Source organism: Talpa europaea (genome assembly GCF_964194135.1).
Source record: "Talpa europaea genome assembly, chromosome: 12".
NCBI lineage: Eukaryota > Metazoa > Chordata > Mammalia > Eulipotyphla > Talpidae > Talpa > Talpa europaea.
In genome coordinates, this window is record NC_140079.1 from 7,758,682 (window position 1) to 7,786,668 (window position 27,987).

Consider the following 27,987-nt stretch of genomic DNA (forward strand, 5'->3'; position numbering starts at 1 on the left):
ATCCAGGCTCAGCATGAGGAAAGGCTGGGGCACAGCTCCATTTTTATAGCTACGAGCAACACAGTCAGGCTTGGGAGATGCTGGGTAGAGAAACCAGGTCATTAAAATGAATTTCACCTGGTACCACCTTTTCTAATATGGCTATGGAAAGTTCTAAATCTAAAGTGTGGCTTGTGGGCCTCCGTGGTGGTGCAGGGCATTAAGCACCACACGATGAAGCAATCCACAGCCTCTCCAGCATGAGTTCGATCCCTGGCCAGGGAGCTGAGCACATAGCACAGCAGACCTCTCCTGTCTCACCCGCTGCTCCCCTCAGCAGTGTATTTCAGTCAGTCTGCCTGTTCTGTTCCCCACTCTGTCTCTGGTGAGTCCTCTCAACCCCCCATCTCTGGCCTGTACCCCAGCTCTTGTATGCATAAATAAATAAATCTTTAAAAAAAAAAAAAAAAAAGATGAAAGCAGCCAGAACGTGCTGAAAGGTGACCAGGAGCAAGAGCAGAATCCACGGCAAAGGCCCTGCAGAGACCTAAGGTGAATGACCATCCCACTTGCCAGGGACTATCCCAGGTTTAGCACACAAAGTCCTGGGCCCCCAAAATGCCCTTCAGTCCCAGACAAACCAGGTGGGGTCGCTACCCTAGAAGCTCTGTTCCCCTCAGCACTGGTGACATCAGGACCAGATGGTTCTGTGGGGGACCATCCTGGGTACTAAAGGCAGGGATAACACCCTGGTCCCACCCACTTGATGCCAGGAATACCCCAGTCCTCCCCACATGTCCCCAGACAGCACCCTGTTCTTACCCACCAGGTAAGACGCACTGGTGCTGAGAACTGGGAGGAGGGACACGGAAGCCTACAGGTTCAGAGGGGAGCAGGCACAAGGTGGAGGATCCCTGAATGATTTCTCGGTGAAACCAGGAAAAAAATACCTATGGGGGGGAGGGATTAGTTTGAGGGGTGTGCAGAGGCTGCGGAGGCCCCAGTGTAGACCAGGGAAAACTTCACTAGGAAGGCCCCCCAGGATGCTGAGGGCTGGCCCAGTGTGTTTCAGAGGAGCAGTCTGTCTGCAGGATGGATTTCTCCAGCACAGACGGGGACAGGGGGCGTGACAGGCCTGGCCTGGAGCTGGTGTCATTTGAGGGAGATGGCAAGATTGGCAGCAGGGCAGCTGTGGTGCGGGCAATGCAGGACCCAGGAACCCAGGGCCGCAGTGGACAGGAAGCAGCACCCCTTCAGCGCCAGTGGCCAAGGGAGAGGTGGTTGTGAGTGAGCTGGTTGCGAGAAGGTGAGACTCAGAGGCAGCATCTGGGAACTGTGTGGGTCTTCTGCAGCTGCTGCAACAAGTACAAGGCGCTCGGTTGAATCTGGAGGCCATGAGTCCAAGATCAGCCTCACCAGCCAACCCCGGGTGGGGCAGGCTGCTCCTCTGGGGCTCCAGGGGAAACCCATTTCCTGCCTGTTCCAGCTTCTCGAGGCGCTGTATCCTGGACTCAGGCCCTTCCTCCATCCTCACAGCCAGAAGCACAGCCTCTCCCTGGCTCTGATTCTGAACCTCCTCCTCCCCCCTCATGAGGACCTGGGAATCCAGGATCCCCCAGACCCCTCCCTCTGCACACCTTTACCAAGTGAGGCGCCATGTCCCCAAGTTCCAGGACCAGGATGGGGTTATCCCTAGGGGACATTATTCAGCTGCCAGATCACCCAGGACTTCAGGGGAGCACAACTGAAAGGCAGGAGGCCACGTCCTTCCAGCTCACAACAGAAAGACCAAGGGAGGCGAGGAAGGAGGACTGGCATCCTCAGAGGATGGGCAGCTAACTAGAGGGCCAAATGAGTCAAGAATGCCCGTCCATGCAGGTGGCTGAGCACAGCGCTATGAAGCTGTCCATAGCCTCTACAGCCCGGCCAGCTACAGATGCCCACATGGTGCGGCAGACCTCGCCTGTCTCCCCGCTGCTCCCCTCAGCAGTGTATTTCAGTATATCTGCCTGTTCTGTTCCCTGCTCTGTCTCTGGTGAATCCTCTCACCCTTCCGTGCATCTGGCCTGTACCCTGGTTCTTACATGCATAAATAAATAAATCTTTAAAAAAAAAAAAAGATTCGACATCTTTAAAAAAAAAAAAAAAATGCCCGTCCCACCCCAGGGCCCTGAAGAGCAGGCAGTGCGTGCCCCAGGGAGCAGAAGCAGGCATGTCCTCAGGCTTTGGTGCAGTCTAGGCTTTGGAGGCAGAGGTATGTATGTAACAGGGAGCTGGCCAGCAAGCACGGGCTGTGCAGCTCAATCCAGCCCCGACCCCTGCCCAACAGAATGGGCTTAACAAGGCTGGATGTTGCTGGGAACTGCTCCCGAAAGAGGAGCTGGTGGTGCAAGACTGGCCAGGGAAATGGCCGGGAATAACACGTTTAGCCAGGCTAAAGCCCCCCACCCAGGGGTCTCTATGCTAACTCACTGCTGGGAGAGTAGCATGACCTCCAGAGGACAGGGCGATGGATTATGGATCCTGCAGCAAATCCTGGGCAATTATGCCCTCAAGGCTGATGGCTGGAAACACTAAATCAGGTGCTACCCAGGGGCACAGGAAGGACCCCCGCAGCCCTGGAAGCACAAGGTGGAGGTGGCCGTAGGGGCAGCTTTCAGGAGCAAGGTGAAAATTGAGTAAAAACCAAAGCGAGAAGACCTGTCACTGACATAGCACCAGGCAGCCGCTGACACGATGTTCGTCTCTGTGACTCAAGCTGCTTATGAGAACAGATTTGCACAGTGCTTGGGCCCAACAGAGTAAACTGAGGCATAAAACAGCAAAACACCAGAGGCCACTTATATACCCATCTGAGGAGAGTGTCTAAATCAACCACACTCAGGAGGCTGCAAAACACTGTGGGGGTATGTCTCGCTGACAGTGGCTGGGGAGACCGCCACACGCACAGGTGACACAGTGGCGCACAGAATCACCTGCGTCCCCTGCATGCACGGACGGCAACAGTAATGTCACAAAGGTATGGGTATAGTTTCACAATTTAAAAAGATTAAGAGAAAACACATCCTTCAAAATATGCAAAGTGTCGTGTCTGTGAGAATAAGATGTTAAGTCACTGGATTTTTTCTCTGTCATATCCGAGGTTTTGAAGCAAGACCACCACCAAGTGTATTGCCACCTTCCTGCTGATATCATCCTCGCTGTATCTTAGGATTAACAGACATTCATGTATGAGCTAGACCACTGTCAAACTTTTGACTCATTTTAAGAAATATACTCTCCACATTAACAATACAATACAATACGCACACGCAGTTAGCCACAGACCCCCCAAGATAACAGTTTCAAGAAATGACAGTTCCATGACCTTCACGCAGACTGGAAATCCCAGTTTCTTTTTAACATAATCCACGAAACTGAATGCACAACCCACTAAGGGGTCACAGGCAGCAGTTTTGAAAGGGCGAGGCAGACGATCAAGGCATCTGCACCCCCACCTCACAACAGGGAGCTTTCCCAGGTCATCCAGCTAAACAGCCCCAAAACTTGGACTAAGGTCTCCAGTCCTCACACAACATGACTTCACTACATAGTGCTGCCTTTCTACCCACTTTAAAAGTTATTGCTATTGGGCCTCCCCTGGTGGCGCAGGCGGCTGAGCGCAGTGCTGTGAGGCTGTCTGCGGCCTCTGCAGTGCTGTTTCGATCCCAGCCGGCCAGCGAGGGACCCACATGGTGCAGCAGACCTCTCCTGTCATGCCCACTGCTCCCCTCAGCAGTGTATTTCGTCAGTCTGCCTGTTCTGTTCCCCACTCTGTCTCTGGTGAATCCTCTCACCCTCCCGCGCATCTGGTCTGTACCTGGGTTCTTGTATAAATAAACAAATCTTTAAAAAAAAAAAAAAAGTTATTGCTATTATGAAAAAATGCTCATCATCACTTATTATGAAGGAAATGCCAAATGGAAACCACAATGAGATTCTACCTCACGCCCCTGAGAATGGCCCACATTAAAAAAACTGGCAACAACAAATGGTGGGGAGGATGTGGAGAAACAGGAAGCCCCTCCACTGGTGATGGAAATGTAAACTAGTCCAGGCACCATGGGAAGCTGTGTGGAGGTTCCTCTAAACACTAAAAATGGAACTACTTTAGGATCCAGCAGTTCTATCCACTCTTGGGAGGGTACCCAGAGAACACAAAAGCACTAACTCGAAAGGAAACCTGCATGCCCATGTTCACTGCAGCACTACTTACAGCAGCCAAGACATAGAAACAGCCCAACTGCCCCCCAAACAGGTGACTGGATCAAGAAGATGCGGTCTACATACACAATGGAATACTAGTCAGAGATCAAAAAAGATAAACTCATGCCATTGGCCACAATGTGAATGGAGCTGGAAGGGATCATGCTAATAAGTCAGACGAAGAAAGAGAATATTGGATGGTCTCACCTATAAGGGAATAGAGGGACACTGTACAAAGCGTCAGTTAAAAGACAAAACTGGCAAGCTGACCATAGATCTAAGGCATCCAGCCAGGGAGGGGGAAGGAAAGGGGTCAAAACAGGGGAGGGAAGAGCACAAGGGACTGTGGGGATGGATCACGGGTGCTGTGATGGTGGGAGAACTATGGGGACTACACCTAGGGGAGGAATCAAATATTGTTAAAAAAATAAATACATAAAAAACAATGTATGAAAATAAACGAACTTAAAAGAAAAAGTCATTGCTAAGTCTCACTTCCAAGTGGCTGCGCCGAAGTTTCAAGCTAAAATTTATTATAAAATGTAAACGTGAGGGAGCAACGACACCATAGCAGCGTGCACATACTGTGCAGGAAAGCACTGTCAGCCGTCTCTGCTGGGGTGGGGGGCGCAGCAGCACATCAGTCTTATTTTAAAAAGAGTGTGGACCAGGAGGCTCTCAGCTGCACTCCCACAAGGAGACCTCCTGGCAGAGGTGATACTTGAGTAAAGACCCTTCTGATGCGGACACTGACAAACTGGGCATTGTCTGGAGGAAACCTGAGCCACTGGAGGCCTCTCCCACCTCCAGTGTACCCATTCAAGGGGCCCCAAGCCCATAGGGAAGGCATCCCTTGATGAAGAAACCCGAGTTCATTGGGACTGCCCAGTGATGCACCCTAAAAACCAGGCACTCAAACTGGAGTCTGTTTCTCCTCTGGGTAGTCCAGCCTCAGAAATCCTAGAGTCAGCTGCTCAGTGATACCCACGAAATGGAGGGGGAAATGAAATCAGTCAGTACAAAGAACTACGGGGGTGTAAGCATATTTCAAATTTGCTTAGCCATGTAAATAAAATCCAAATCCATCAATAAAATCTAAATCTGGGCCAACCAGACACTCTTTCAGCTCAAAAAGCTGAAGATCTGGACTTGAGCTAGCTACACATTATAACCACGCCTGCCCGCTAGGGAGAAAAATGCACTGTAGCCAGAGAAGGGAAGGGTGATGGAAATTAACAAAAATAACCTAATTACATTTCAGCAAAGTCAGGCCCATTCTGAAAAAGTGCGACCCAGTGGCAAGAACTCAGGATCCCTCAGAGAGACGCTGGCTGAGGGTCTCCTCCCTGCAAAGTCCTGAACTCTGGATTCTGGGCTAACTGACCAGCACCACTGAGGGGGTGGCAGCATCTGGTTTGGACCAGCTGCCGACGCAGGTGCTCTCCTGCAGGTGACGGGGTACCTACTGCTTCCACTGTGCAAGTGTATGTATGAAGCCGGGGACTGGGACCCACTAACTCTCCGTTCTAACTCTTAATCACAGGTTGGGGGTGGGAAGGAAGTGCCCACCATTAGTTTTACTTCCAGAAGACCCTCCCCGAACTTAAGCTTTAGCGTTTCTAGTTGAAGTCTGGCTTGCACGTTCCAGGACCCACCTCCCATCTTCTCCCGCCACCCTTCCATAAGAGGGGCAGCCCCTCTTTCCTAAGGGCATTGGCCCAGGAGGGCAGGTCCTTTGTGGCCCAGGCACCCGGGAGCAACCTGGACGCGCACTTATCCTTAGGGGATTCCTCCTGGGCGACATGGGGTCCCTAACCAGGAGTCCACTCAGATGCCTGGAGCGGGGTCTGGGACCCCCCCCGAATCTGGAATAGATGATCCAGAAACACACTCAGTGTTGCCTCTTGGGGAAGGGGTTCTGCAAAGTCTCTTCTGACACCACTCACAGGGTGGGGGAGGCGGCTCCCAAAACCAAGAGGATAAACTGAGACTCCAGGAGGGGGGCCACCGAGCGGGACACCTGGGAGGATGCATTGTTAACAGCGGGCCCCGGGCCCCCCCCCCACCCCCCGGCAACCCGATCCACGCTAGGGGGAGGGGCAGAGAACCGCAGCTCCGGGCCTTTGGGGTTTTATCCCGGGGCGCCGTCGGCCACCAGGCTTAAACTCAGTCTTGGGGAGGTGGGGAGTGTGCGACGCCCCAGGCCGCGGGCAGGCAGGGCGCAAGGCGGGAGCCGGGCCTCCGGGGCTGGAGGCTGGGTTCACGGGCCGGGTCATGGGTCGGGGACCGGGGCCAGGCCGGACCCGGGCGGCGCGCCGGGTTCACCTCGTCCTCCTTGTGGTTGCGGATGCCGCGCACCAGGTCCTGCAAGTTCTTGTCGAACATGCGGTCGATGCTGCCCTTGACCATCTTGAGGGCCATCGCGGCGGCTGCGGCCGGGCTGGAGCCCCGGGAGGCCCGCGGCCCGGCGCCGTGCGGGGGCCCAAGGGCCGCGCCTGCAGCCCCGGGAGCGCTGCGCTGTTCGGCCGCCGCGGGAGAGGAGGCGCCCAGGCCAGATCGGTGGCGGGTCTGCGGGCGCCGGCGGCAGCAGCGACCTGCTCGGAGGCCCCGCTCCGCTCCCGCTCCAGCTCCCGGTCCCGCTCGCGCCGCGCCGTGCCGTTCCGCTCGCAAATGGCGGACAAGATGGCGGCGGGTCAGCTGACGGTGGCGCCGCGGTCCGGCCGGCCAGTCCCCGGAAGCCCCGCCTCCTGCGAAGCCCCGCCCCACCACCTCCGGGACACCACGTTTCCCTGACGACGTCGGATGGCCCAATAGAAACGCGGACAACGCCCTCTGCTCTCTTTCTGCCGCTACGGCTCCGGCGCGGGGCTCTGCCTGCTCATTGGTCCGTGGCATCCAGAGCTCCACCCATTTCCTCGTTCCGGGTTCTAGCCACGCCCTAGAATCCCCGCCTCCCAGCCCCGCCTCCGGCGAGATGACAGCTGTGGGCGGAGCCTCTGTGGGCGGGGCGCCCACGTGGAACTTCTCGCTCAAGTTCCTGGGGGAAAGAAACCAGCTCCGCCTATTTTATATCTAAAAGCTTGGTCCTTCATGAAAACCTCTGAAGCAGATTTTGCGGTAAACATCCTGTTTATCCTCCACGTCTCACGGAATCCAATAATATGGACAGGGATTAATATATCCACCTGAAGAAACTGACTCTTCTGCAGTCATTCATTCAACAACCGTATGTTGAAGATCGACTATGTGCCAGGCACTGTGTGGGCGCTGGACACCCGACAGTGAAATGCGCTTGCCATCCGGGATACACCCTAAAAGGGTAGAAAAGCAACATATAAACTAAGATATTTGCAATATATACATCTGACAAAGGATTGATAGTTAAGTAGGAAACAAATATCCCTGCAAATGACAAACATAAAGACGACCTAGTTAAAACATGGAAAAAGATGAACATGTATTGTATTTTGCAAAGGAAGACATCCAAATGGCCAGGGAGTATACAGAAAAAGTGTTTTGTCTTATTAGTCATTAGGGAAATGCAAATTTATTTTTATTTTTTAAAAGATTTATTTATTTATGCATTCAAGAATTGGGGCACAGGCAAGTGGCGTGGGGGGGTGGTGATGAGAGGATTCACCAGAGACAGAGCAGGGTAAAGAACAGGCGGATTGGGGCCTCTATGGTGGTGCAAGGGGTTAAGCACCGCCCTATGATGCATTCCTCAGCCTCTGCAGCACACGAATTCCATCCCGGCCAGTGAGAAACCCACATGGCGAAGCAGATCTCTCCTGTCTCGCCCACTGCTCCCCTCAGCAGTGTACTCTGTCAAGCAGCCTGTTCTGTTACTCACTTTGTCTCTGGTGAATCCTCTCACCCCCGCCCCCCATCTCTGGCCTGTACCCCAGCTCTTGTATGCATAAATAAATAAATAAATCTTAAAAAAAAAAAAAACAAACAGGCGAATTGACCGAAATACACTGCTGAGGGGAGCAGTGGGCAAATCAGGAGAGGTCTGCTGTGCCATGTGGGTAGCTCCCAGCCCGGGGATCGAACTCATGCTGCAGTGGCTGTGAATAGCTTCATAGGTTGTGTCTTAACCCCTTGTGCCATCAGGGAGGCCCATGGAAATGCAAACTTAAAACAATGAGATATCTCTGCCATGCAAAGAGAATGGGTAAAATTAGAAAGACTGGCAATTTCAAGTGTTGCAAAGATGTAGAGCACCTGAAGCTCTTTTCTTACACTTCAGGTAGGAATGAACTACACAATCACACTGGAAAATTGTCTAAAGGTGTCTTTTAAAGACATCCAGCAGAGACATAGACAAGAATGCCCATAATAGCTGATTTATATTAGCAAAAAATTCAAAAGTGAGCTTCCCCAGTGGCACTGTGGTTAAAGTCTCAGCGCTATCAAGATATCTCCACCCACTGCAGCACGAGTTTGATCCCTGGCCAGGGAGCTGACCCACAGCTCCCCGGCTATCTCCCCGCTGTTCCCCTGAGCAGTGTGTTTCAGTCAGTCTGTCTGTTCTGTTCCCAACTCTGTCTCTGGTGAATCCTCTCACCCCCCTGCACCTCTGGCCTTTACCCCAGCGCTTGTATGCATAAATAAATAAATCTTTAAAAAAAAGTTTTAGATATAGGACCTGCAACAATAAAATACAGAAAAAACATTGGCAATATGTTAAATGATAAAGATATCTTTGGTGAGTTGATCCCAAGACAAGGAAACCAAAAACAAAAACTAAAAATTGGGGTTACCTCAAGTTAAAAACTTTCCATATCGGGCCTCCCCGGTGGCGCAGCGGTTGAGCGCTGGGTTGCGAAACTGCGCGCGGCCTCTGCGGCACCGGTTCGATCCCCGGCTGCTCCCCGGCCACCGGAGGAGGGTCCCACATGGCGCGCAGACCTCTCCTGCCGCCCGCTGCTCCCCTCAGCAGTGTACTTCGGTCCTTCTGCCTGCTCTGCTCCCCGCTCTGGCTCTGGTGAATTCTCTCACCCTCCCGCACTTCTGACTGTACCCAGTGCATGTATAAACAAAACAAACAAACAAAACCAGCAAAACAAATAAATAAAGCATGCCTCTATAAAAAGAAAGAAAAAAAAAAACAACTTTCCATATCTCAAAAGAAGATACAAGACAGAGCATCCCTGGTAACACAAGGGGTTAAGTCTCAGCACTATGAAGCTTTTTTTTTTTTAAGATTTATTTTATTTATACAAGAACCAGGGTACAGACCAGATGCGCTGGAGGGTGACAGGATTCACCAGAGACAGAGCGGGGAACAGAACAGGCAGAATGACCAAAATACACTGCTGAGGGGAGCAGCGGGCGAGACAGGAGGGGTCTGCTCACCATGTAGGTTTCTCCGACGCTGGCAGGGATCAAACCCACACTGCAGAGGCTGCAGATAGCTTCACAGCACTGTGTTCAACTGCCTGTGCCACCAGGGAGGACCACTATGAAGCTATTGACAGTCACTGCAATAGGAATTCAATCCCCGGTCACGGAGCTGACCCACATGGCTCAGCAGACCTCTTCTGTCTCGCTCCCTGCTCCCCTCAGCAGTGTATTTCAGTAGATCCACCTGTTCTGCTCCCTGCTCTGTCTCTGGTAAATCCCCTCACCCCCCACACCTCTGTCCTACACCACAGCTCTTTTAGCATAAATAAATAAATCTTAAAAAAATAAACAACCCAGGGCCTCCCCGGTGGCGCAGCAGTTGAGTGCTGGGCTGCGAAGCTGCCCGCAGCCTCTGCAGCGCCAGTTCGATCCCCGGCCACAGGGCGAGGGTCCCACATGGCGTGCAGACCTCTCCTGCCGCCCACTGCTCCCCTCAGCAGTGTACTTCATCACTCTGCCTGTTCTACTCATCACTCTCTGGCTCTGGTGAATTCTCTCACCCTCCCACGCCTCTGACTGTACCCAGTGCTTGTATAAATAAATAAATTAATTAAAAAAAAACAACCCAATTAATAAAAGGGCATCAAATATGAACAATTAACTGTATGTCACTTACACCTCAATAAAGCTTTTTTTTTAAATGAAACCCCTCTGTTCCTTTCTCTTAAAACATATCACCTTCTACCACATCATATTCTTTACCTACTTATTTTGTTAGAAGTTTTCCCACTTCATCCATCCACAAATTCTATGATACCGAGATCTCTCTCTCTCTCTCTCTCTCTCTCTCTCTCTCTCTCTCTCTCTCTCTCTCTCTCTCTCTCTCTGTAGGTTCTTAAGAAATTTTTACACTGATGAAGACTAAACAATGGTTTTGGTAAGAACCAATTTTTAACAATACCGCGAGCGTCAGGGTTGCCTGCAATCTCCAGGACGGCCAGCAGAGGGCTGTGCTAGTTAGGACAAGGGGCCTGTCACCTGAAGGGGACACCTGTGATGAGTCCTAGCTCCAGCCTTGAATCAGTTCCCCCATCACCTGTGGGGCAGGGAGGACGCTTCTATACTGGAGAGAACTTCAAACTCACCTGGAAAAGTCTGTCGACACAGGGACAGGTAAAGAATGAGGAAGATTGATCAAGGAACCACATACGCCATTGTCTCCTCCTCACCTTTTAATTTTCCTATTATGTGTGTCTAGGAAACACTCACTTGTCCAGCCTGTGTGTCCTTCATGCTCAGGCCACTACCACACTCACACACTTTTGACAGCAGATTTGTGGGCTTTTATTTTTCTCACACCAAGAAATTCTGTGACACCTGCTGGGTGCCATACCATTTAACTCGATTCTGTCACTGTCTGCCTGAAGATAGCATTGGATTTTTTTTTTTTAAAGATTTATTTTTATACAAGAACCGGGGTACAGGACAGATGCGCAGGAGGGTGAGAGGATTCACTGGAGACAGAGTGGGGAGCAGAACAGGCAGACTGAGAAAACACACTGCTGAGGGGAGCAGCAGGCGAGACAGGAGAAGTTTGCTTCGCCTTGTGGGATTCTTGCCAGCCAGCCAGGATCAAGCCCATGTTGCAGAGGCTGCGGACAGCTTCACAGTGCGGCGCTCTACTGCCTGTGCCACCAAGGAGGCCCAAGATAGCAATGGATTGTATCTTGTGGTTTAGGGACTCAGTCCCATGAGCCTGTCCCCACTGCAGGTGCCAATGAAGTCCAGGCAGTCACCCTGCTTCTGACCTACTGCCTGGAGATCAGAGTTTTCCAAACCCCTTCTTACATTTGATTTTTTCTGGAGTGGCTCACAGAACTCAGGAAAACATTTACTGACTGTAGAGTGGCTTATCATAACAAAGCATGATAAAGGATATAGTTGTATAGATGAACAGGTGCAAGAGATGCTTAGGGCAAAGCATGTGGGAAGGGGCGAGGCACTTCCATAAGCTGCCAGAGCACTCTGCTACCCCAGTGACAGCAGGCAGGAGGAGGGGCACCCCAGGGCCCCCAAACCTGCCTGCTGTAAATGGGTTCTGCCATCTGCCTCATAAAGACAAACATACTCTAGTGTGTAAGACCTTTAGTGGAAAGGCACACTAATGCAATTAGTGTGCAATAAGGAGCAGAGAAGAGAAAAAATATAGTTAAAATAGTTCCCCTGTGAAACACCCAACCTTACCATCCTCTCATGGGCAAATGCCCAACCTAATGGGGTTGGCCCAAAGCAGGGCAGCTGAGGCCCAAAGGCCTACAACAAGTCTGAGGCATCTTCTGGTGGGGACCCGTCAGAAAAGGGAAGAAGGGGCAGGGCAACTCTGGAAGGAAAAGAGCAAAATCAAAATTAAGATAAAGGTTGCCACTGTCAGCCTCCCCACGGGTCTCTCACCCACATCTGTTTCAAGTATCTCCTTCCATGTCCCTGAAGTCCCTGTACAAGTCCAAAGCTGAGAAGCAAATGTGGCTTCTTTTTCATGTCTCTCTGCTTTGTGTGACTCCTCCTTCCTCGAGGATTTCCCAAGTCCTTTTCCCAATCTTTATTCTCCCTGCTCAGCTCCAACCTTCCTTGGGTGGGGCAAGGAAACTGGAAACTTCCCTGTATAAGGATACCACACCTTTTTTTTTTATGATTTATTTATTTATGTGCTGCACCTCCCCCTGCAGTGACCTTTAGGGCTAATGGCTATCGCCAAGGTCCCTAGGTCCGGCTGGGCAAGGAACCAGCGTGCAGGGGGAGAACAGCAAAAACTCCCTGAGGCAGGGGAGTACAGCAAAGTTCCCTGAAGACATGGATAAGACAGAAGCCTATCAAAGGATTACGACCACCAGGAGCTAAAACCTTATCTCGTCTTTCTAGAACTACAAACTTTATCCCTTCATTGTCTTTCTAAAACTTCCTTCTTCTATAAAGGTCATTTGTTGTTAATTAAAAAATCATGTGAAATCCTTAACACAAGGCTGACTCAAATGAAACGTTACTAAACCCTGTAATAATTAAAATATAGTTTAAGTGAAAAAGTAGCTAGTAAAACAAAAAAATGCGATCATATAGCTTAAAAACAAAACTAATGGATTATCTACTTAAGAAAGAGGCTAGGTCCAGATGTAAACCACTCAGCGATAAGCTAAATCCATTTACTGCTCCTGTATATATACTGGCAACTAACTCAAATAAAATCGCACTCAGATTTACACTCTCTCTTGAAGTGTGTCTGTTTGTCATTTCTTCAGCCGAATCCCTGACCACCCTGTGCAGTCTCTCAACCCTGAGACGGCCTCATCGTTCACTGCTGTGCTGGTCCGCGGCATTTATGCATACAAGAACTGGGGTATAGGTCAAAGGTGCAGGGGAGGAGAGGATTTGCTACAGGTCAGGGAGAGGGACAGCCCAGACCCCACAAACCTGCCTGCTCTAAATAGGTTCTGCCATCTGCAACATCAACACAAAACATATGAGACTTTAATGGGAAGGAACTTTAATACAATTAGGAAACAACACAGGAAAGACGAAAAATATAATTTCTAAATCAAGTACCCAAAGTTCCCCGTCTCCTCATGGGTAAAAGTCCATCCAAATGAGATTGGCCCAGAGCAAGGCCCCAAAACCTGCCACAAGTCTAAGGCATCTTCCAGTGGGGATCCACAGAAAAGGATCAGAAATAACCAGACAAGTCTGGAGGGAAAAGAGCAAAATCAACATCAAGACAAAAAACGCCATTGTCACCTCCCCACGGGTCTCTCACCCACATCTGTGTCACCCAGTTCACGACCAAAAGGCAAGCACAGTTTTGTTAACAGGATGGTCCCCAGGAAAAGGGGACATTCCAGGTTTCCTGCCCTACCCAAGGGAGGGTGGAGCTGAGGAGAGAGAAGAAGCTGCAGAGGAGACTGAGAAGGAAGGAAGCAGGATGGAGCCAGAAGGAGACCTGGAGGAGGCACATGGAGCAGAGAGACATGTGAAGAAACTGCACTTGCCTTTTGGTCCTGGACTGGGTGATACAGATGTGTGAGAGACCCGTGGGGAGGTGACAATGGCGGTTTTCGTCTTGATGTTGATTTTGCTCTTTTCCCTCCAGACTTGTCTGGTTGTTTCTGACCCTTTTCTGTGGGTCCCCACTGGAAGATACCTTAGACTTGTGGCAGCTTTGGGACCTTGCTCTGGGCCAATCCCATTTGGATGGACTTTTACCCACGATGGGACGGGTAACTTTGGGTGCTTGATTTAGAAACTATATTTTTTGTCTTTTCTGTATTGTTTCCTAATTGTATTAAAGTTCCTTCCCATTAAAGTCTCCTATGTTTTGTGTGGATGTGATGCGGCTGATGGCAGAACCCGTTTAGAGCAGGCAGGTTTGCGGGTCTGGAGTGCCCCTCTCCCTGCCCTGTAACAGTTTCTTCATGAGACTCTCTGCTCCATGTGCCTCCTTCAGGTCTCCTTCTGGCTCTCCATCCTGCTTCCTTCCTTCCTCAGTCTCCTCTGCAGCTTCTTCTCTCTCTGCTCAGCTCCACCCTCCCTTGGGTGGGCCAGGAAATCTGGAAACTCCCCCTTTCCTGGGGACAACCCTGTTACAGATTCACCAGAGACAGAGCAGGGAACAGAACAGGCAGACTGACTGAAATACACTGCTGAGGGGAGCAGTGGGGAGTCAGGAGAGGTCTGCTGTGCCACGTGGGTCACCTCCCTGGCTGGGGATTGATCTCGTGCTGCAGTGGTTGCTGATAGCTTCATAGTGCTGACACTTAACCCCTTGTGCCACCAGGGAGGCCCTATTACAGCTTGGTCTTTGTGCAGACCAGACCGATCCATGGTTGCCACTTTGAACAAAAGATACTCGTATCACCTAGGAGATTCCTGAGGATTTCAGAGCTCTGGCCAGTAACTGGAACTGAGACCAATGTATATTTTGTTATTTTACAAGTTATTACCTTTTTTTTTAAAGATTTATTTATTTATACAAGCACTGGGTATGGTCAGAAGAGTGGGAGGGTGAGAGAATTCACAGAGCCAGAGCGGGGAGCAGAGCAGGCAGACTGATGAAATACACTGCTGAGGGGAGCAGCGGGAAGACAGGAGAGGTCTGTCGTGCCATGTGGGACCCTCGCTGGTGGCCGGGGACGGAACCGGTGCTGCAGAGGCTGCGGCAGCTTCGCAGCCCAGTGCTCAACTGGTGCACCACCAAGGGAGGCCCTCTCAAGGTATTTATATGCCATAAAATTTGCCCTTTTAAGTATACAATTCAGGGCCTCCCTGGTGGCACAAGGGGTTAAGACGCAGCCTATGAAGCTATCGCCAGCCATTGCAGCACAAATTCGATCCCTGGCCAGGGAGCTACCCACATGGCGCCACAGACCTCTCCTGACTCTCCCACTGCTTCCCTCAGCAGTATATTCAGACAGTCTGCCTGTTTTGCTACCCACTCTGTCTCTGGTGAATCCTCACCCCCCCCCCACCAAACGTCTGGCCTGTACCCCAGCTCTTGTGGCACAGCGGTTGAGCGCTGGGTTGTGAAGCTGCCTGCAGCTTCTGCAGTGCGGGCTCCATCTCCGGCCGCCAGCGAGGGTCCCACATGGCGTGCAGACCTCTCCTGCTGCCCGCTGCTCCCCTCAGCAGTGTATTTCAGTAGATCTGCCTATTCTGCTACCCACTCTGGCTCTGGTGAATTCTCTCACCCTCCCGCGCTTTTGACTGTACCCAGTGCTTGTATAAATAAATAAATAAATCTTTAAAAAAAAAAAAAACCTCATAAATGTACAATTGAGTGGTTTTTAGTATATTCAACATGATGTGCAAACATCAGTACTATATAATTTTAGAACAATTTCATCACCCAAAACAAAACAAAAAAAGTTTACAACCATTGGCAGAACATTCCTTGTTCTCCTCCCCTAGTCTCTGGCAACCGCCAGCCCACCGTCTGTTCGTGGCTGGGCCTGTGCTGGATGTTTCTCGTCAGTGGCCTCACACCAGTGGCCTCGCACTGTCTGGCTTCTCTCCAAGCGTTGTGTGTTCAGGCTCCCTCCCTGTGGCCATGAGCATCCGTTTCACTCCTTTTTATTGTCAATTTTTTTTTCCTTTTTTTTTTTGATTTTTGTTTTATTTTATTTTTTGTCAAATATTATTTTGCCTGGACATGCTACGTACAGTTTCACTTTGCCGGCTGCCCTTTGGGCTGCTTTCACATTGTAGCTGCTCTGAATAATGCTTTCGTGAATGCTCATGTACAGCTTTTTGGATAAATGTGTATTTTCTTTTTTTTTTTTAAGATTTATTTATGCAGGGCCTCTCTGGTGGTGCAGTGGCTGAGCACTGGGTTGCGAAACTGCCTGCAGCCTCTGCAGCACCGGTTCGATCCCCGGCCGCCAGGTGAGTGTCCCACATGGTGCGCAGACCTCTCCTGCCGCCCGCTGCTCTCCTTAGCAGTGTATTTCATCAGTCTGCCTGCTCTGCTTCCCGCTCTGGCTCTGGTGAATCCTCTCAACCTCCTGCGTTTCTGACTGTACCCAGTGCTTGTATAAATAAATAAATAAATAAATCTTTAAGATTTATTAATGCATACAAGAACTGGGATACAGGCCAGAGGTGTGGGGTTGAGAGGATTCACCAGAGACAGAGTAGGGCACAGAACAGGCAGATTGACTGAAATACACTGCTGAGGGGAGCAGGGGGGCGATACAGGAGAGGTCTTCTTTGCCATGTGGGTCAACTCCCTGGCCCCAGGTTTGAACTTCAGAGGCTGCAGATAGCTTTAGTGCTGAGACTTAACCTCTTGTGCCACAAGGGAGGCCCCAAGGCTCCTTTCAAGTTAGGCAAGAATAGGATGATTGATTGCCCTGGGGAAATAGGCATACATCCCGAGGTATGACCAGAAACACCCAGGGGGTGGGGGGGAACTGATCAGAGGAAAGCCTTGTTAATAAGATTGGAGCCATGAGTGGGAGTTGGGTATGTATCATTGGACTCACCCTCCGTAAAGCCAAAATCCAGTGTTTAGTTTGATCCACCCTTCTCTGCCAATAAAAAGGTCAGGATCTTGCTTTCATCCTGCATCCTGCAGCCTGCCCCACCACACCTGTTTCTCTTCTTTATCACTGCCATGTTGCTGATGCAACATACTCTCCCCAGCACTTGGTTTTGTCGACAGTGTTTACTCCATGAATGCACACACATCAGGCAATTGTTGTGGCGCCTGTGCGGCAGGTGAGGAAGCAGGATCTAGGAGGGAGGCGATTGCCCTGATCACTCATCTGGCTCAGAGTCAGGAAACACCATCTGCCTTGGATGGGTAGACTTCTAAGGGAGGGGCCTGGTGCCCGGATGAGCAACTGGGCACCTCTAGGCCCAGAGACATCAATTAGGTCTGTCTCGGGCCTCCCATGGCTGGGGAGGACATCCCAGCAATGAATGCACTATCTTGCATCACCTGTGGGCCTGGTAACCACAGGTCTACTGGGAGGATGCAGACAGTCTTACGACTCCTGATGAGACAGCGATGTGATCTGGCTGCCGGGGAGGAATCTGGAGGGGCCTAGGTCTATCCAATACTCCACCAAGAGCTCAGCTTCACAGCACTATTGTGAGCCTCAGTTTCCCCAGTTATCAAGTTGGGTTATTGTATCCCTGCTGGTCTAATATCACTGGAAGAAAGAAGGTCAAAGTTGTTCATCATATTCACTTTGACAATAATAATGGGCAAATCTATCAAGCATTTATTATAAATTCTGTCTTGGTGTGGCAAGTTAATGTCCCTAACCTTCTGGGACCAAGACTCTTTATCAGAAGCATGAGAGTTTACATGGCAAAGGGAATTAAAGTTACAGGTGGAATTGTTACAGGGCAGGGAGAGGGGCACCCCAGACCCCGCAAACCTGCCTGCTCTAAATAGGTTCTGGCATCCATTGCATCAACACAAAACATGATACTTTAATGAAAAGGAACTTTAATACAATTAGCAAACAATAAAGGAAAGGCAAAGAATATTGTTTCTAAATCAAGCACCCAAAGTAACCCATGCTCTTGTGGGTGAAAGTCTACCCAATCAGGATTGGCCCAGAGCAAGGCCCCAAAGCCTGCCACAGTCTAAAGCATCTTCCAGTGTTGGGACCCACAGAAAAGGATCAGAAACAAGCAGACAAGTCTGGGAGGAAAAGAGCAAAAGCAACATCAAGTCAAAAAATGCCATTGTCACCTCCCCATGGATCTCTCATCCACATCTGTGTCACCCAGTCCACGAAAGGAAGCGCAGTTTCTTCACATGTCTCTTGGCTCCATGTGACTCCACCAGGTCTCCTGGCTCTCCATCTCTTCCTCCTTCTTCTGTATCCTCTGCAGCTTCTTCTCCCTGCTCAGCTCCACCCTCCTTTTGGGTGGGGCAGGAAACCTGGAAACTCCCCCTTTCCTGGGGACCACCTTGTTACAGTTTCACTAGGCCCAATGCAATCACAAGTTTCCCTAAAAGTAGAAGGTCGGAGAGATGCATCAGGAGGACTCAGTCTGATGCTGCTGACCCTGAAGATGAGAAAGAGTCAAGAGCTGAGGCATGCTGACAGCTTTCAGAAGCTGGCAGAGGGAAGAAGTGGAGTCTCCTCTAGATCTTCAGAAAGGAACTCCGTTCTGCTGATACCTTGAAATTAGGCCAGTGTGTAAGTGTTCTCCCTGACCCTAACGCTGACCCTGACCTTAAACACATATATTTATTTCTTTATTAGGTGAAATTGGCCTCTGTGATTATGGAAGCAGAGAAGTCCAGCCAATTGGATCTACCATCCCCAAACTGAAGACCCAGGGAAGCTGTTGGTGTGATTCCATCTGAGTCTCAAGGCCTAAGAACCCGGGAGCCCGCCTGAATCCCAGCCTGATGGCAGAAGATATGATGAAACATCCCAGATCAATTGGCAAAACAGGAAAAAAAAGGGTGAATTGCTCCTTCTCTTTCCTTCCTTTGGGGAGGGGCTTCTGTTTTACTGAGCTACTGATTCAGATGCTAATCTCAACCTTGGACTCCCTCTCAGATATGCCTAGAAATGACCCTGGGCCTGGGCACCCCTGACAAAATTCATCTTGACTCCCTAGGAGACCCCTGAGCTACCAACTCTGATAATGATGAAGGAAAGGAGATACAAGGTGAAGAAACTAACTCACACAAGGAGGTGAAGTAGAAGGGATTAGCATAATCCATTAACCCATTTATAGAAACCAAGACCCTTAGGGAACAATGCCCAGATCAGGAGGCGCAACACCCAGAAACTATCAGACTGCTATAGGGAGTGTCAGGGGCACAGACCATCCACCTACAAGGATGAGCCCCTCCCTGAAGATGATAAAACCTAACACAACCCTCACAACAGGCAGCAGCACTCTGCCCTCCTGTGACTATGCAAGTGCTTCCTTTCACCAACTCTCTCCCTTCTCAGGCAGCAGCCTCCTGCCTGCGGGAGACTTGCACTTGCCGGAGACCTGCACTATGCTGGGACTGGAGAAACTCACCTGGGAAACTCGCTGCTTGACGCTGAAACCTGAGCTCTGGTGACATCTTTCCCAGAGTGAACCCAAGGACCTGCACTAACTCCAAGAAAACTACATCAATAATAAACCTGTGGTCAAGAAGCAAGCGCAGGGGGCCTCCCTGGTGGCGCAAGGGTTAAGACACAACCTATGAAGCTGTTTGCAGCCACTGCAGCACGAGTTCGAGTTCGATTCCCAGCTAGCCAGGGAGCAGCCCACATGGCTTAGCAGACCTCTCCTGTCTCACCTGCTGCTCCCCTCAGCAGTGTGCTTCTGTCAATCTGTCTGCTCTGTTCTCCACTCTGTCTCTGGTGAATCCTGTCACCCCCCACACCTCTGGCCTGTACCCTAGCTCTTGTATGCATAAATAAATCTTAAAAAAAAAAAAAAAGAAGCAAGCGCAGCTTCTCCACAAATCTCTGCTCCATGTGCCTCCTCCAGGTCTCCTTGCTCTCCATCCTTCTCTAGTCTCTTCTCCAGCTTCTCCCTGCTCAGCATCACCCTTCCTTGGGTGGGGCAGGGAACGAGGAACCTCCCCTTTTCCTGGGAAACCGCCCCCCCCCATCACTGTGGCAGGAACCTTAATTCCAGTGTTGTTAAAGGGTCAACTGTAATTGGAAGTGGTTAAATTGCCAGAGTGTTCTGCAGCAGGAAACTCAAAAACCCTGGGCTCCAGAGGGGTCAGGACCTGGATCTTGGAGCAGAAGGAACCTGCAGGGATTCTGTTCTCTGCAGCCATTGCCGTAGCAACTTCTGAAACTTTGAGGTGCACCTCAAAGACCTGGCAGCAATGCCACTCCCCTTGAGAGGGGAGTTTGGGGAAATCACCAAGATTTCCCTGACGGCCTGATTGTGAGAGCTTATCCTCTGCCCGCCTGTCTTTGCCAAGAAAAAAGTTCCTGTTTATGGGCCTTGTGGGGGGGATATCACAAAGGCCAATCCCACAGTCACATGGTCATAAGCACACGTCCAGTGGAAGAAAATACTTGTGTAATGGGGGCACACGGCTGGTGACGCGTTAGAGGACAGAAAAGCATGTCAGGTTTCTTGTGCTCGGGACCTCAGTAACCTAATCAGAGGCTCGGAAGACTGCACCCTCTCCCTGGTCAAATCCAGCAGGACCACTTGAGGTTTATGTCAGGTTTGGGGGCTGCTGGGAGGCTTGGCCCCAATCAAGAAGCTTAGTGGGCATAGCTAGGAAGCTGATTCAGAAAATGGAGCGGTCTTCTGCCTTATGTCAGGGGTCGACAAACATCTGTAAAGGATCAGGGAGTAAGTATTTTTGGCTTTGCAAAGCTGGAGGTCTTCGTCACAGTGACTCAACTCTGCTGTTGTGGTAGAAAAGCAGTCAGAGTGATGTGTAAATGAACAAGTGTGATGGTGTTCCAATAAAACTTTATTTACAAAAACAAGGGATAGGTCAGATTAGACCCTGTGTTAAGCCAACACTCCACAGGGAAGAAAGAATGGGTCCTTAAAGCCTGCCAAGAGGGTTGCAAGAGTGTGGAAGCTTCCATTCTTTCCTTTTACTGCTGATGGGGTTTTGTAGAGTGCTGGGTCCTTGGGTTCACTCTGGGAAAGGTTTCACCAGAGCTCCAGTTTCGGCGGCACATAGCTAGTTTCTTCACGAGGCAGAGACAGTAGTTATATTTAAAGGGCACGTTTATTAGAAAAGGGATAGGACAGGGCCTCTGGTGGTGCAGGCGGTTGAGCGCCGTACTGCGAAGCTGTCCTCAGCCTCTGCAGCGCGGGTTCGATGCCGGCCGACGGGGGAGAATCCCACATTGTGAAGCAAACCTCTCCTGCCTTGCCCGCTGCTCCCCTCTGCAGTGTATTTTGTCAGTCTGCCTGTTCTGTTCCCCACTTTCTCTCTGGTGAATTCTCTCACCCTCCCGCACATCTGGCCTGTACCCCGGGTCTTGTATAAATAAATCTTTTTTTTAAAAAAAAGAGAAAAGGGATAGGACAGTAAAAGACACTTGCATAGACACAAGAGGGCAGGAAGAGATGCCCCTTGGTGGGAGCAGCATTAGACTTTATCCTCTTCTCTTGGTAGGCAATGGCTTGTCTTTGTGGGTAGGTGGTTTGTAGTCTGATAGCTTTTGGGTGTTGCATCTCCTGATCTGGGCCTTGATGGCTAAGGGTCTTGATTTCTTTAAGTGGGTTAATGGCTTATGCTAATCCCTTCTACCCCTTTCTCCTTGTGTGAGTTAGTCCTTTCCAGTTTTTCTGTTCTTATTCTCCATCACTGCCATTTGAACCTCATGCTAAGCGGAGTCATGCTCATGTCCTGAAGCATTAGAGCCCAGAGAAGAGACAGGAACCAGCCTGATGGAAGCCCTGTGGCCCAGGTAGCCAGCAGCTGGCCAACTCAGTAACCAGTTATATGTGAGTGACCTCAGGAAAAACCCACATAAGAACTGACCTGATGGGTTCAGACCAAAAATGCTGACCAACAGAACGAGGAGCATGTTAGATGATGGTTTGAAGTCACTAGGTTTTGGGGTGGTTTGTTAAACAGCAACAAATAACTGCTGTGTGTGTGTGTGTGTGTGTATATAACTATATATATATACACATAGATGAATAGATATGATCTATGCATGTATCTCTCTATATATCATCATGTCAGGAGTCAAAGAAATAGGGATGGGGGGCCTCCCTGGTGGCGCAAGTGGTTAAGCATTAGTAATGTGAAGCAATCCGCAGGTACTGCAGGATGAGTTCGATCCCCGGTCAGGGAGGTGGCCCACATGGTGCAGCAGACCTCTCCTGTCTGGCCTGCTGCTCCCCTCAGCAGTGTCTTTCAGTCAATCCACCTGTTCTGTTCCCCACTCTGTCTCTGGTGAATCCTCTCACCCACCACACTTCTGGCCTGTACCCCAGTTCTTGTATGCATAAATAAATAAATCTTTAAAAAAAAGACATGGGGATGTGTAAACACATATACACACATATAATATATACAATACACACATTTACACATGTAGGTTATATAGACACATGTGCATACTTAGAATGCACATTCATACAGTATACACACCAGTACATAAAATATATATAAAACATATAGGTGTGCATACAGCATACACACACATATATATGTGTACACACATGCACACTTGTAAATGTATAGGTGTGTATACATGCATATATACACATTATAACACAAGACACATACTACACGCACACACATATATACAATCTATATAAACATAGGTCTATATACATGTATAATATATACAACTACACACAATACACATGCTTATAAGCATACAGATGTGCATACCGTGATACACATATAACGCGTACCCATTATGTACACACATACATGTATGCACACAGGTGTGTATTTTCAGGGCATATACAATATATGTACGTTTTACAGATCTATAAAGAACTTTATTTTAAGGAATTGGCTCGTGTGGCTGGGGCTGGCACAGGACCCTAGAATGGAAACCCAGGAGGGAGCTGAGGCTGCCGTTGGCGTCGGAAGGCCACTGCTGGTTGTGCCGTCCTTCCAGAGGAGCTCATTTTTTCCCTCTTAGGACCTTCAACTGATTGAACGAGGTCCACCCATGGGCTGGTGGGCGACTGGCTTGTTCACCTCATCTGGAACCACCTTCCCCGGCGCTGCAATACTCTCGTGGGAGCTGTGGCCCAGCTGAGCGGACACCTAAGATGAATCATCTCTGGCATTTAGAGTTTCCCCGTGCCCCTCCTCCCCAGTCGGTCGTGACTACTTCCACGAAACCGAAAGCTCCCCGAGGTTCGGCGCTGCAATCTCCGGGTGCCCGGGGTCTGGCGCCCAGTTTGCACTCCGTCAACAGCTTTCTGGCGGAGCGAGCCGCGCACCGCGCAGCAGGGAGGCCGCACTCTCTGGGACCAGTGATGAGGGCTGCGACCTGGTTCGTCCCTGCGGGGCTGGGGTCCCGGTTGTCCGCGCCCCACGACCGCGCGCCCCGCGGGCTCTCCCGGGGTCTCCGCCTCGGGCGGGCGGGGGCAGCCGAGGGCAGCCGAGGACGTGCGTGCCTGCGTACGTCCGTGCGGGCGAGCCCACAGGCGCGGCGGCGCGGGGGGGGCGTGCGTGGCGCGGCGGGCGGAGCAACGGGCGCGCGCCGCCTCCTCGTGCCAGGCCTCCCCCCTGCGCGCCCTGCGAGTGGTTCCGCCCGGTCCCCGGCTCATTGTGCTCGCCTCACGCCGGCCCAAGATGGCGGCGGCGCTGGAGGCCCAAGGCCTGTGACCACAAAGAGGGAGCCGGGGGCCGGACGGGAGCGCGGCGGCGGCGGCGGCGGCGGCGGCCGAGGCCCAGACCAGGCCCCCTTCCCTCAGCCTCCCGCCCTCCCGCCCGCCCTCCTCCGCTCGCCCGCCCCGCCCCGCCCCCGCCCGCGGCGCCCCGCCCCTCCCCCAACCGCCCGACTAGCATGGTGCGGCGGTCGCGCGCGCCGACATGGGGGAGAAGCTGGAGCTGAGGCTCAAGTCGCCCGTGGGGGCCGAGCCCGCCGTCTACCCGTGGCCGCTGCCGGTCTATGTGAGTACCTCCCTCCCGGCGCGGGCCGCGGGCTCCCCCCGAGACCCCGCGCGCCTGGGATCCGACACCCCTCGCGGGGACCCCCTGCCCTCCCGCCCCGCCCCGGGGTCCCGCGGCAGTTTCCAGGCGCCCTCCCTCCCGCGTGGAAGGGGCGCGGCCGGCCGCCCGCTGCGGGGCACAGGCGCGGCCCGGTCCCTCGGCGCCCCGGGGCGCCCCCGGGCTGCCCCGGCCGCGCTGCCGTTGCTGGCCGGGCCCGGAGCCGGGTCCTGCGGCCGCAGCGCGCGTCGTGACATTCGGCTGCTTTTTTTTAATTCTTCGCGCTGCCGGTGTGCTCAGCGCTGTAGCCTTTCGGGGCACACTTTGCTTCTTCCAGGTTTTTATAAAGTAGTCATTCTGCGCCGCCGGCTTGGAGTGGCGGGGCTGACAGTACTTTGGAAATCGAGAATTCTTTCCCTGGCGCGAGTGGGGGCGCGGCCCGGCCCTGGCGGCCGGCGCGGGCCCCGCGTCCCGCGGGGGGCCGCCCGCGGAGCGCGCCCCTTGGAAAATGACAGGCCGGGCGGAAATTTACAAAGGCGCGCCCCGGCGATTCCAGAAATGCCAGGGCGCCGGGGTCGGCGCCGGCCTCTCGGCTCCCGGGCGGGGCGGGGTGCGGGTGGCCGCGGCCCGGGATCCGCGCGCGGGCCGCGCGCTGCTCGCTCGGGAGGGGGAGAACGCGGCAGGTGCCGGGCGCCGGGGCGCCCTTTCGCGCCCACGGTTTGCGGCCGGGACCGGTGGGGAAGCCCGCGCGCCCCGCCCCTCGCGCGCGCTCCGCGAGTGTCAGTTTTTGGAAGCGTCGCGGCCGGGGGCGGGGTCGGCGCAGGGACCGCCCGCGCGCGGGTGTTGGCCGCCGGCCCCGGGCCGCCGCGGTCGGCGGGGTTAGCTGCGTCCAGCCGCGCACGGCGCGCAGGAGCTTTCTATTTTTGCTCTTCCTGCGCTGACTGCGAGGCTGAGCCCTGGCTCTGGCTTTTCCGGTTGGGCAGCCCAGGGTGTGTGTCCGGGCGGGCATCCCGAACAGTGGGCAGGGCGGGAAGACGTCCAAGGCCTCGGAAAATGAAAAGTGCGGGGGAACCTTCCAGACGCCAACCATCCTACAGACTTCTGCCTAGCAGCTGGCCAGTGCACTTCAGAAAATGTGGCATTTCTTTATCTTTAGTTGACGTCCAGTATAATTCACTCCTTTTGGTGTCCAGGACGCTAAACTAGTTTTTGACAAACCCATTGCAATCCGACAACAGGACTGACCAGTCACCGCTCGGCCATCCCTCTGCCGCCATTGTTGTCAACCTGCTTGTCACCTCTTGGACAAGGCTAATCTCTGGCCCTGAGGTTTGTCTTTCCCTGAAAGTCGAACAAATGCTACCATAGCAGGCAGCTTTGCGATTCTGTCCGCTGTTACTCAGCAAAGCTTATCTAAGATTCATCCTTAGTGGTGGGGTACGGAAAGGGTTCCTGTTCGTTGCTGTGTTGTATTCCACCACCGTCTTTGTCCATCGCCTGCCTGTAGTGATAAGACGTGAGGTGTTGACAGTTTTGAGAAGACTTACAAATAAGGCCCCTCTAAACCGCCAAGCAGGTTTTGATGTGAACTTGGCTTTTCACCTGGGATGATACTCAAGAGTAGGACTGCTGTGCCTTTGCTGCCTTTATGTTTGACAACATTTCCGCGTCTTGGGAATCGGTAGGTTTGAATATTAGAAGAGCTAGGAAATCCGTTGTGCCTGTACCCAGGTGGAGTTGCTGCGCCCTCTCTGATACTGAGGTGAAAGTGCATAGGGACGTGGTTGCCTGATTAAAGTCTTTTATTTGGGGCAGAGCGAGGTCTCGCGAGGAGCTGGTAGGACCTGGCTCTTGAGAGGTGCGGCAGTGAGTGTGTGCTGTGCCACCACGCCGGTCAGGTGCTGTGCGTGGTCAGCAGGCCCGCTCCTGGTTGCTTGTTCTACCACCAGGCCATTGGGCGGGGGGCTCGGCCCGCCAGACTTTCGCCCTCTCTGCGCTTCCCAGGTGGGTTTGCTGAGAACTGCAGTGATGTCTCCAAGAGCCGTTCTTGTTCCCACTGAAGAATTCTGCTTTCCCTTGGGAAACCTGGGGGCAGCACTTCATGAGTTCATGTCCTTTGGTGATTCAGTGACGATCACAGGGAGAGAAAGGGCCACTTCAGAACTTAATGTCAAATGGCCAGCTCTCATGTGACTGCAGATTTGGAAGGGCTGAGCTCATTTATTGGTTGATTTTATTCATTCTGGGAGCACCTACTTAGTGTTTCCACTGTCCGGGGGCACCGAGGACAGTAGACACTATTCTTATCCTCACGACCTTACAACCAAAGAAAGGTGATTTATGGCCACTGGTTTGGCAGGAGAGTGGACCGGCTGAGGTGCCAGAGGGAGGGGCTGCTGGTTTCACCCAGGAGAGGTGTGGGGAGGCAGTGCAAACAGCCACAGCGCTCTGCACCCAGAAGTGTCCAGCGTGGGAAATGGGCGTTTTATGCTTTGACCAGTTCAGGGGTGACTGAGAGTTTCCAGATGCCCACTTCCACGCAACGGTGGCATTTCCCAGCAGGGTGACCCTTTGTTTTGGTGGGAAAACCAGGTCTCCATTCAGAAGGGAGTAGTATGTTCGGTTCTTCCCCGCCCTCTGTGACTCGTTGAGGCTGTAGGTGGGGGAGCCGCCTCAGGGTGACTGTCCCCACCTCGCTTCCTCTCGGGGAGCCCACGACTTTCTGACGAATGCCCACTGAGTAGTGTCCTGGCCTCGTGCTGCGTGTGGTTGAGGTGGGTGGGTGAGCAATCCCTCTGTGACTCAGAGAGTATTTTTTGATGCTGACCCCGCTGTGTGAGGGACTGACTAACTTACTCAAGCAAAAGGCACATTAATCCCTGTTGACTCTGTGGCAAAGAAGCTGCTTTAAAAGGGGAGAGAACGGTGGGAAGAGTCTGGTGTGCCAAGCTTGGCCGTTAAGGTTCATGCCCTGGTCACTGAGAATCAGTGTGTGCGCCTCACCGCTGTGCCGGGCAGGCGCTGCAGGGAGTCGGAGCTGTTCCCTGGGGAGGTCTGTGAGCCCAGGCTCCCATCCCTTTTTTTAAAATTAAACTTTTTATTTTAAGAGAATTGTAGATTTCACTCACTGCTGTAAGATGCCAGAGATCCTGTGTTCTCTTTGCCCGTTTCCCCAGCGGCAGCATTTGACACAACTGAAGAATGTGTCGTTGCACTGCTGACATTGGAGCTGTCAAGCTACAGAGCATTTGGGGTCTCTTTTGAATGAGAGGACCTCCTGCATTGGCATGCCTGGGTCCGGGGGCCCTGGTGAGCCCCAGGGAACTTTTCTTCCTGACATGTCCTCTTGCAGTTCCTGTGCCTGCTTTCCCCTTCCTGGGTGCCGTGGTCTCCCAGGGGCCACTGGCTGGGGGATTACTAGTCCTCTTTCTTAGGGTTGTGCACCAGGGACCTCTCCTTGCCTTCTCTGTCCTTTGAAGCTGCCCTTGCTATTCTTACCAGTGGGGACTCCTATTAGCCCCACTCCCTGGTGTTGCTTGATTCAGGAGGTATTTGCCTGGGACCTGACTCATTTCGTGTCCCTTAGGGTATAGCTCATGTCACTCTGAGGCCCTGCTGTCTCTCCAGAAGCCTGTGTCTATGGCTCTCTGCAGTGCCCTGTGCTCATGGGTGCTCTCTCACTGACTGGCTTGCCTCTGCTTCGTGTTCTTTGCTTCCCCTCCTCCTGACTAGCTTTTTTCTCCACTTCCAGATTCTCTCTTCTCCCCTAGCCCATCCACTGTCTGATTCTTAGATGTGGCTTTCTCTGTGGCAACGCTCAGGTGCCCTGCATGCCTTGCGTTCTCCCCATTGTCAGCATGGCATCTGGGGTGCTGCAGCCCTCTTCCCCTAAAGCAATCCCATAGTCATCAGCAGTCACTCCCATTCTCTTCCCCAGCCCCTGGCACCATGAACCCACTCTCTCTCTGGGCCTGTCCTGGACATTTCTCATCCGTGGACTCACACCATGTGGCCTCGTGTGTCTGGCTTCTCTCCTTGTGTGTCGTGTGTCCCAGGAGAGAACGGTGGTAGTGAGTGTCAGATACCTTCTTTTTCATGACCAGGTGATGTTCCTCTTTATGGATGGACCAGATTGTGGTCTTGAGGCCCCTGCGAACTATTGACCTTTGGGTAGCGGGACATCAGATGAACTGGTGTGGTGCTAACCAGCCGCGGCCACTCCTGGAGATGGGGCGGAGTGGGGATCCTCAGATGTGCTCTCATCCTGGCTCCTGTGCCCTGGG

General features: G+C 52.2%; 2 protein-coding genes across 3 annotated transcripts in view; one reads left to right on the forward strand and one right to left on the reverse strand.

Annotated features, from left to right (window-relative positions):
- AP3D1 (adaptor related protein complex 3 subunit delta 1) overlaps window positions 1-6,645 on the reverse strand; it is a gene marked incomplete at both ends in the record, with an annotated part of 42,338 nt that extends 35,693 nt beyond the window's left edge. For both annotated transcript variants that reach the window (XM_084250693.1, XM_084250692.1), the window contains one exon: window positions 6,550-6,645. In XM_084250693.1, coding sequence (XP_084106819.1) covers window positions 6,550-6,645 — 96 coding nt within the window. The remainder of the gene's footprint in view (window positions 1-6,549) is intronic.
- Window positions 6,646-23,587: 16,942 nt separating this feature from the next.
- The window catches only part of DOT1L (DOT1 like histone lysine methyltransferase), a gene marked incomplete at its 5' end in the record, with an annotated part of 70,710 nt that continues 66,310 nt past the window's right edge, over window positions 23,588-27,987 (forward strand). The window contains one exon of the mRNA XM_084250780.1: window positions 23,588-23,668. Within this exon, the coding sequence (XP_084106906.1) occupies window positions 23,588-23,668 (81 nt within the window). The remainder of the gene's footprint in view (window positions 23,669-27,987) is intronic.